General features: G+C 38.8%; 2 protein-coding genes across 2 annotated transcripts; one reads left to right on the forward strand and one right to left on the reverse strand.

Annotated features, from left to right (window-relative positions):
- Window positions 1-4,598: 4,598 nt before the first annotated feature.
- Window positions 4,599-4,916, reverse strand: LOC145632656 (uncharacterized). Its single transcript, XM_081685003.1, has one exon. It carries the CDS (start codon window positions 4,914-4,916, stop codon window positions 4,599-4,601), a length of 318 nt encoding a protein of 105 aa, XP_081541129.1.
- A 2,498-nt stretch (window positions 4,917-7,414) lies between these two features.
- On the forward strand, window positions 7,415-8,914 carry LOC145632657 (uncharacterized). Its single transcript, XM_081685004.1, has 4 exons — window positions 7,415-7,601; window positions 7,749-8,287; window positions 8,381-8,497; window positions 8,681-8,914. The coding sequence occupies exons 1-4, from the start codon at window positions 7,415-7,417 to the stop codon at window positions 8,912-8,914; spliced, it is 1,077 nt and encodes a 358-aa protein (XP_081541130.1).

Genomic DNA, 8,914 nt, shown 5'->3' on the forward strand with positions numbered 1-8,914 from the left:
ATGTCTCTATCGCAGGGACAGTGTAATAATAAATGATAAAACGTGCCCCCCAAAAGAGGGAAATCCCCCTATTTATAGGGTCCTCGGGATTTGTGCCCCTGATTAGGTCATTGATTCCTAATCATTGGTGGGCTGCGCCGCTTTGCGACTTTCTCGGGATTTGGGCCTGAAGGCCACCTTTTTTCCCTTAATTTCCGGAATGACACGTGTCAAGCAGGGATTGGTCCACTTTGGGCCATCCTTAGGCTGACACGTGTCACCCTCTGATTGGACCACGTGGCAGGGTAAAATTACCCTAAACAAATCTCTTTGATAAGTGGAATTATTTTTTTTTAAAACATAATAATAGGGATTACTCGTGTGAAAAAATGGAGTTACTTATTTCTAAATTACTTGATTTTACTCGTATAATTTGGGTTACTTTTATGTACAATGTGGGGTTACTGAAAGAAGTTAATTCCTTGAATCATATGAGCCTATCATTAGGCAATATATATACATAATGTCAGCGTATCTCAAGGTTGTACAGTAGGACCTAACAACCTACATATAAGGAAAGATTATATACAATCAATTACAATAAGCGTAATTATCTAATATACACTAACAAAATATATTGATGCTTATCAATATATTCTAACACTCCCCCGTAGTCGAAGCGGGAGGTGGTCGAACGCTGAGACTGTTCTTAAAATCCTCAAATAATACTAAAGGGAGACCCTTAGTAAAAATATCTGCAATCTGATGTCTATAGGGAACATGTAGCACTCGAACTTGTCCACGAGCAACCTTTTCGCGAAAAAAATGTATATCCATCTCTATATGTTTAGTGCGTTGATGTTGAACCGGGTTTCCAGCAAGATAAATCGCACTAACATTATCACAATACACCAATGTAGCCTTTTTAATAGGACAATGAAGCTCTAAGAGTAGATTTCGCAACCAACACGATTCTGAAACCACATTGGCCACCCCTCAGTACTCGGCCTCTGCACTAGATTTGGACAAGGTTGGTTTTCGTTTGGCTGACCACGAGACCAAATTATCACCTACAATACCCTGAAGTATATCTTCCGGAATCTGGACATCCAGCCCAATCTGCATCTGTATAAGAAATCGGAGTAGAAATAGACGAAGGATAAAGATGTAGTCCATGATCAATAGTACCCTGTATGTAGCGCAGAATGCGCTTGAGAGCGTGCATATTCTCAACTTTTCGGATCATGCATGAATAGGCATACTTGTTGCACGGCATATGTAATGTCAAGTCTCGTGAATGTAAGATATTGAAGAGCCCCAGCAAGGCTTCGATAGAGTGAGGGGTCCTCGAAAGAAGTGCCGAAAGTGGCACTAAGTTTCGGCTTTGTGTCAACAAGGGTAGGTGATGGCTTACATGAAGACATGCCGGCTCGATCAATAATTTCTATGGCATATTTCTTTTGTGATAAAAATAGACCACCTGCATGATGTTTGACAGTTATTCCTAAAAAATAGTGGAGCTCACCTAAGTCCTTCATAGTAAACTCGGAGCTAAGGAGTGTAATGATAGACTTTCGAAGCTCATCACACGAAGCATAAAAAATAGTATCATCCACATATAATAAAAGATAAGCCATAGATGTACCTTTCCGAAAGACAAAGAGTGAATTATCGGACTGAGACTGAGTAAACCCAAGAGTATGAACATAATCAGCAAATCTTCTGTACCAAGCCCGTGAAGCTTGTTTCAGTCCATAAAGTGATTTCTTCAATAAACACACGTGATTGGGTTTTTCAGGATCCCAGAACCCCATAGGCTGATGCATGTAGACGGTCTCCTTAAGTTCACCATGTAAGAATGCATTTTTGACGTCAAGTTGATGAATTGGCCAAGCTAAGAACTGTGCGGATAGTAGCCGGTTTGACTACCAAGCTAAAAGTGTCACCACAATCCACTCCAAACTGTTGAGTTTTTCCATCACCTACAAAATGGGCTTTATGCCTCTTAAAAGAACCATCAGAATTTTCTTTATGAGCAAAAATCCACATAGACCGAATAACATTAACATCAGGAGGACGGGGCACCAACTCCCACGTCTTATTTTTAATAAGAGCATCATACTCATCATACATGGCCTTTTTCCAATTAGGATCACGAAGAGCTGACACGGGGTTACGTGGTAGAGGGGATTTTGAAACCTTAGACATAAGAGAATATTTTGTTTTAAGCTTAAATATCCCATTTTGACTACGAGTAACTACCCGGGGAGGTAAGACTGGATTGATTTGAAGAGTTGGTTGTGGGGTTGGGGTTTGTTGGGAATTCGGCCCAAAAGGGGAAGAAGTGTGAGATGGGCTCGGTTGGGGCGTAGGCCCAGCAGGCCGTGTGCTGGATGGTGGAGTTGGGGAGGGCTGCTCAGCGTGTAAGCCTGTAGAAGATGGAGGGGAGTTGGGCTCAGGGATTGGGTCTATTGGTTGGACGGGTTGGACAGGTGTGTTTGAGGAATAATAGTGAATCATGTATGGAGACAAACCATTATCTAGAAAATCATACGTGTGTTGTTCAGGAGTATGTAATTTAGAAAAGGGAAATGTATTTTCACCAAAAATTACATGTCGACATATAATGGTTTTTCTAGATGATAAATCATAACACTTATATCCCCTATGATTAGAAGGATATCCCAAAAACACACAAGGAGTAGAGCGGGGTTGGAGCTTGTTGATAGTAGTGAAAGGAAATAGGGGATAACACAAACACCCAAAAACCCAAAGATAAGAATAGGTAGGATTTTTATGATATAGAATTTGAAGAGGAGATTTATAGTTTAACCCTTTATGTGGAAGAATATTGAGAAGGTAAGTTGCCATTTGCAAGGCATGACGCCAAAACGAGGGTGGTAATGAAGCATGAGCAAGAAGTGTATGAATAATATTGTTAATCGTATGGATTGTTCTTTCGGATTTCCCATTTTGAGGAGATGTGTGAGGACAAGACAATCTACAGGAAAGACCATGCTTTTTACAGAATTCCCAAAATGGCCCATTATCAAATTCTCTACCATTATCACATTGGATGTTCTTAATATCCCGTTCAAACTGAGTATGGATGAAAGTTCTTAAATTTAAGATAGTGGAATAGGCATCGGATTTATTTGACACAAGAAATGTCCACAAAAATTTAGAAAAATCATCCACCAACAATATATAATATCTATGACCAGATGAACTCAAAACAGGAGAGGTAAAAAGATCAGTGTGAATAATATCAAAAGGCATAATAGTAGTAGAATTTGATGATTGAAATGGCAACTTAATATGTTTTCCAAGAGGACATGAATGATAAAATTCAGAATTTCTAGAATTATTACATTCAATAAATTTATTCTTCCTAAGAAAACTTAAAATATTATCTCCTGGATGACCAAGGAAGGGGCTATAACAGCAAAAGTGGATGGATAAGAGACATGTGGATTGGTGATGGGATAAAGCTCGCCCCGGCTCTCACATCTCATTAGACACCTCCCCGTCTGAAAATCCTTCACAAAAAACCCAAATGGATCAAATTCAACAGAAACAGAATTATCAGTTGTAAACTTCCTAACTGACACAAGGTTTTTGATTAGTTAGGGAGCATGGAGGACATTTTTAAGATTTAAGGGAGGATGTGAGGATTTTAATTGAGTATGACCATAGCCAAGAATTGGAATTGACTGACCATTACCAACAGTTATGCCATATTTATTGCTCAAATTAAAATAAGGCGTGAGATTACCTTGTCCGGAAGTCATATGAGATGTTGCACCAGTGTCCATGTACCAGTTTGGGTCCGGAGGGGTAATGCCGAGAGTATGCATTGCAGCTTCTATGTCAGTTGGGGTAGATCCATTGGAAGAATAGGATTGTTGAGGTCTGGGCCCAAGAATCCCTTATTGTTGGTGCTGACCCTGCTGAAAATTGGGCCTAGCCCATGAACCAATGGGAAACGGACAAGGTGGTATAGCCCACTGTATCCATGGCCAAGACCACTGCTGTCCCGGTGCCCATTGATTCGGTGCCTGCTGCTGTCCCTCTGAGCCGCCTGAGCGGTTGTTACCGCCACCACCTTTGCCTCCGCCGCTGGAGTGGCCATCAGAACTGCCTTTACCACCGCCACGACCACCAGAAGAATTGCGATTCTTTCCCAAATTTCCTCGGTTCTGAGATCTCTTGCCACCCGAATTGTTGCATTGTGAAGAAGGTTGATCCGACACCTCCGACGAATCATCATCACGGGCCACCATAGAAGAATTGGTGGTTTGGGCTGCCTTTTTAAGTCCGGCCTCCTCTAACACGAGCATAGACCGTGCTTGGTAAAACTGAGGCAGAGGATGACTCTGTCGAATGAGTGTGGCAACCCCTTTGTAAGGCTCAGTGAGCCCCGAAACTAATTGGAGAACCAGTCGATTGTTGTCCACCGGGGAGCCGACATTCTTGATGAGTTGGTCCGACAATGTTTTGAGATGTTGGAAGTAAGCAGAGACATTGGGAAAATTCTCCATCTCCATGTGAGTGAAATCATACTCAAGGGTAACAGCTCGGGAATGTTTGTTGTCTTGAAATAAGTCACGCAACCTATTTCAAGCTTCCATTGTCGTGGTGTCGAGTTCAAGAATTGTCTGTAACAGATCATGAGAAATAGTGGCATAAATCCACTGTAGAACCGTAGCAACGAGGGTCGACCATAGTTCAAGTTCTTCCTCGGTCTTAGGAGGCTTCTCCTTGCCTTTCGCCAGAGGAATAATATGATCTAATACTTTATGAGATTCTGCGTGAATTTTGAAGAGTTCCGCCCATGTTGCATAGTGAACGTTCTCCATCTCAAGAGTGACGGGAACAAGGGCCTTGATGTTAGGATTTGTGAGAGTAGGGTGAAAGGCTGGTTTGGACTCACCCATGGTGAAGAAAGAAGAAGAAAAGAGAAGAAAGAGAATGCAACAGGAACGGCGCTAGAGTGCGGAAGAGAAAGGTCAAGATCTTTCCCTAGAATACTAATACCATGAAAGAAGTTAATTCCTTGAATCATATGAGCCTATCAGTAGGCAATATATATACATAAAGTCAGGGTATCTCAAGGCTGTACAGTAGGACCTAACAACCTACATATAAGGAAAGATTATATACAATAAATTACAATAAGCGTAATTATCTAATATACACTAACAGAATATATTGATGCTTATCAATATATTCTAACAGTTACTCTTATTTAAAAAAATTTGGTTACTCATACGTACAAATGAAGATTACTCTATATAAGATTATTCAAACTCTATTTTCAAATTTAGTATAGAGTAAAAGACTAGATTAAGATGTTAACTAATTATATCTTTTGAGGATGGTTATTTAGTTGATGTCTACATTATGATTGAGGCTGATAAACTTAACTACATTCGAACACATAAAAAGTTATTGAGGTTAGAATAGTATAAGAATATTGTTGATGCAGTTTTGAGAGGACACATATATAGTCTATCATCTATGGGATTACAAATTGTTTTACCTTCGTTATTAACTGGTAGGGCTAGATATATGATGCAAAATTATCAAGATATCATGGCTATATGCAAGTGGTATGGATATCAAGATTTATTTAACACATTTATATGCATTCCAAATTGGCCAGAGATCACTAGATGTTCAAAATAGAGGACTCATTAGAGAATAGGTTAATCATCCTATGTAGGGTTTTTGTAAATGAAACTTGATTGCTTGATAAGTGATCTTAAGAATCAAAAGATATTTCCCTTCACAGTGAAAATTGATAGTTTAGGAAGTTAACTTTATATCTTATACTTCATATAAAATTGAAAGTCATAATTTAAATACAAACCTTATTATTTATAAACCAATGTTTTTTTTTTTTTAAAGAAAGTTATTTCAGAGGGAAATTGCTTAATAATATTGTGTCAAGTGTCCTCTTAGTTTTGCTTTTAGGAGTGAGTATGTAATACATAATAGATATATAGATATTATTGATTATATATTAAACGTTGATTATCACTCAAATACTCTAATAAAAACATGGTCAAATTAAGAATTTATGGGGAAAACAAACCTAATCACCATTTTCTAAGGTCATATAAGTAAGGGCATGTTCTCTTCAGCTTAATTTCAGTTCAGTTAAGTTCAATTAAGCTCCAATTAGTTCAGTTTAACCCAGTTCCTTACTTCCTTGTCTCATAAAGAATTCATTTCAGTTTAGTTCATTTCAATTCTGTAAATCAGAACATGTCCTAAAGAGCTTACATTCTCAGAATAAAAAAAAATATGTAAGGCCACCATGTTCATTTCACTTTATTTTTGCAGTACAAAATTAGGTTACTAAATTAAAATTATTTTTACTGAATATTGTTTATTTTTGGACGAGTAAGGTAAATATTTTAGACGTGTATGGCACGATAGATGTGGTGATGAGGTGGGTATCATGTAATAAAAAGTAATGAGTAATGGGGCAGGATATCGAAATATATATCCTACACTCGTACACAGGTTAATGTAAATACATGAGCAATATATAACATAAAATAAGTTTGAGATAAACCTATTATATACACTATAGGGGAAATAAAAAATAATCATTTTCAAAAGTAAAATGATAAGTTTCAAGTGTTTTTGACGATCCTAAAGGGATAAAGGTTGTGTTGTATTATTTGTTTTTTTTAGGAAAAAAATATTTACTAGAAGAAGAAATACATTGTTTTCAAAGTACGTTACATTCCCGTAAAAAAAAAGTATGTTACATATCATTTTGAGTGGTTTATTTTCAAAGGAGAAGATCAAGGATGGCGATGCTCCTACAAAGAGACTTTTCAACAAAGTGAAACAACGAAAATCACGAAATGAAATTGTTACGCTCTGGGATGATGATGATACATGGGTGGAAGGGAAGGAGGGAGTTTTAAACCTAATTGTAAACTCCCTTAAAGATGTCTTTGAACCCCCTGCCGATGCTCAACAAGGTGAACTCATCGATCTTCTCCTTAGACAAATTCATTTTCCTTCTATTTCGACTGCTGAATATGAGGCTCTGGTTCGACCTTTTGATACGGAGGATATCAAAAGAGCTTTGTTTGATAATAAGGGGTCTAAATCTACGGGTCCTGATGGTTTTATTGCGAAATTCTTCCATAAATATTGGGATACAATAGGTGATACTGTTGTTAAAAGTGTCCAACATTTTTTTAACACTGGATTTCTTTTGCATGAGCTGAATTCTACGCTTCTGGTCATGATCCCTAAACTGGATATCCCGGAAACAACCTCACATTTCAGACCAATCAGTTTGTGCAACACTATCTATAAATGTATTGCAAAGTGTCTTGTTTCGAGGCTCAAGGTTGTTCTGCCTTCTCTAATCTCTGATTTCCAGCATGCCTTCATCCCTTGAAGATACATGGAGGATAATATTTTTATGTCTCAAGAACTTATGCACTTTATTAACTCTAGACAGCGGTCCACCCACTTAGCTGCTATCAAGGTGGACAAGTCTAAAGCCTATGATAGAGTAGACTGGCTCTTCCTGTTTAAAACCCTACAGGCTTATGGTTTTCTGGCTAAATGGATACAATGGATCTCTCAGTGTATCTCTACAGTTTCTTTTCGGGCCTTAGTTAATGGGCATATGTCGGAGCCCTTTACTCCCAAGTGCGGGTTAAGATAGGGTGACCCTTTATCTCCCTACCTTTTCTTGTTCTGCATGGATGTCCTGTCCCGTATGCTCTCCTTAGCTGAAGACATCAAGTTACTAAAGGGTGTCAAAATTTCAAGAAGTGCTCCTTCGATTTCACACCTCTTCTTCGCAGATGATGCTATGTTCTTTTTCAAAGTTACCCAAGACTCTTGCACTACTATTGTAGACATTCTCTCTCGGTTAAGGAAAGCCTCTAGAAAACAAGTTAATTTTAACAAACCCTTTGTTAAATTTAGCCCCTCAGTTTCCTCTTCGATGACAGACTCCTTCAAAAATATTCTACGTGTCCCTGTAGTTGACAGTATTGGGAATCATCTTGAGGTACCTGTTGACCTTGTGGGAGCAAAATCTCAACATTTTTCTTATCTTGTTGAGAATGTCAAAAAGAAGACTATTTCCTGGGCTTACGGCAAGCTCTCAGAGAGCGCTAAATTAGTGCTTATCAACTCTGTTCATTTAGGAATCTCCTTGCATGTTCTAAAATCTTTCAAGATTCCTCTGGCAATCGCAAACAAATTAGATTCCCTGATCACGAGATTTTGGTGGGCTAAGAATGGCGACAAAGGTATCCAGTGGGTAAACAGACAAATGATCCAACTTCGGAAAGGTATGGGTGGTCTGGGAATTCGTGCGATAAATGTTTATAATGATGCCTTGCTCTTCAAATAGGTACAGAGAATGCATGCTAATCCACAACTTCTTGCGTCAAAAATGTACAATGCAAGTATTGAGTACCTGCTTTGCTCGGGAAACACTCAATCTAAAACCCCTTCCAGCCTTTCTTGGGTTAGACGGAATATGCACAAGCTCACTCTCAAAGTCATGGAAGGCTTTGCTTGGAAGATTGGTTCTGGGAGGAATATCCTAGCCAGCAGCTCTAAATGGATGTAGGGCCAAACCCCTGTGGTCAAGTGAAATTAAAATTTGCTCCAGAGTTCAAAATGGACTGTCTTTGACTTTACTAATCAGACCTCTCGGAGTTGGAATGTTACTATGGTTAGAGATCAGTTTGATTGGCAGAGTGCCCAAGCAGTGCTCTCTTTGGACCTGCCTGCGGAGGAAGAAGAAGACTTTCTTTACTGGCATCATCACTCCTCAGGGAAGTATACAGTCAAGACTGGCTATACTTTCCTTGCAGGTCTTCTCAGGAGCTCTAAGCCTTTTCACAGGATGGAAACCTTTGATTTTTTCAAGATCATCTGA

This window comes from Chenopodium album, chromosome 5, assembly GCF_948465745.1.
Source record: "Chenopodium album chromosome 5, dcCheAlbu1.1, whole genome shotgun sequence".
In the NCBI taxonomy this organism is placed as follows: Eukaryota; Viridiplantae; Streptophyta; class Magnoliopsida; order Caryophyllales; family Amaranthaceae; genus Chenopodium; species Chenopodium album.

Excerpts from the sequence above, each read along its gene's own strand:
- LOC145632656 (XM_081685003.1), bottom strand. The coding sequence starts at position 4,916 with ATGGGTGAGTCCAAACCAGCCTTTCACCCTACTCTCACAAATCCTAAC.
- LOC145632657 (XM_081685004.1), top strand. The coding sequence starts at position 7,415 with ATGGAGGATAATATTTTTATGTCTCAAGAACTTATGCACTTTATTAAC. Across the intron at positions 7,602-7,748 it reads GATACAATGGATCTCTCAGT|CTGAAGACATCAAGTTACTA; the intron begins GTATCTCTACAG and ends TGCTCTCCTTAG. Across the intron at positions 8,498-8,680 it reads CCCCTTCCAGCCTTTCTTGG|ACCTCTCGGAGTTGGAATGT; the intron begins GTTAGACGGAAT and ends TTTACTAATCAG.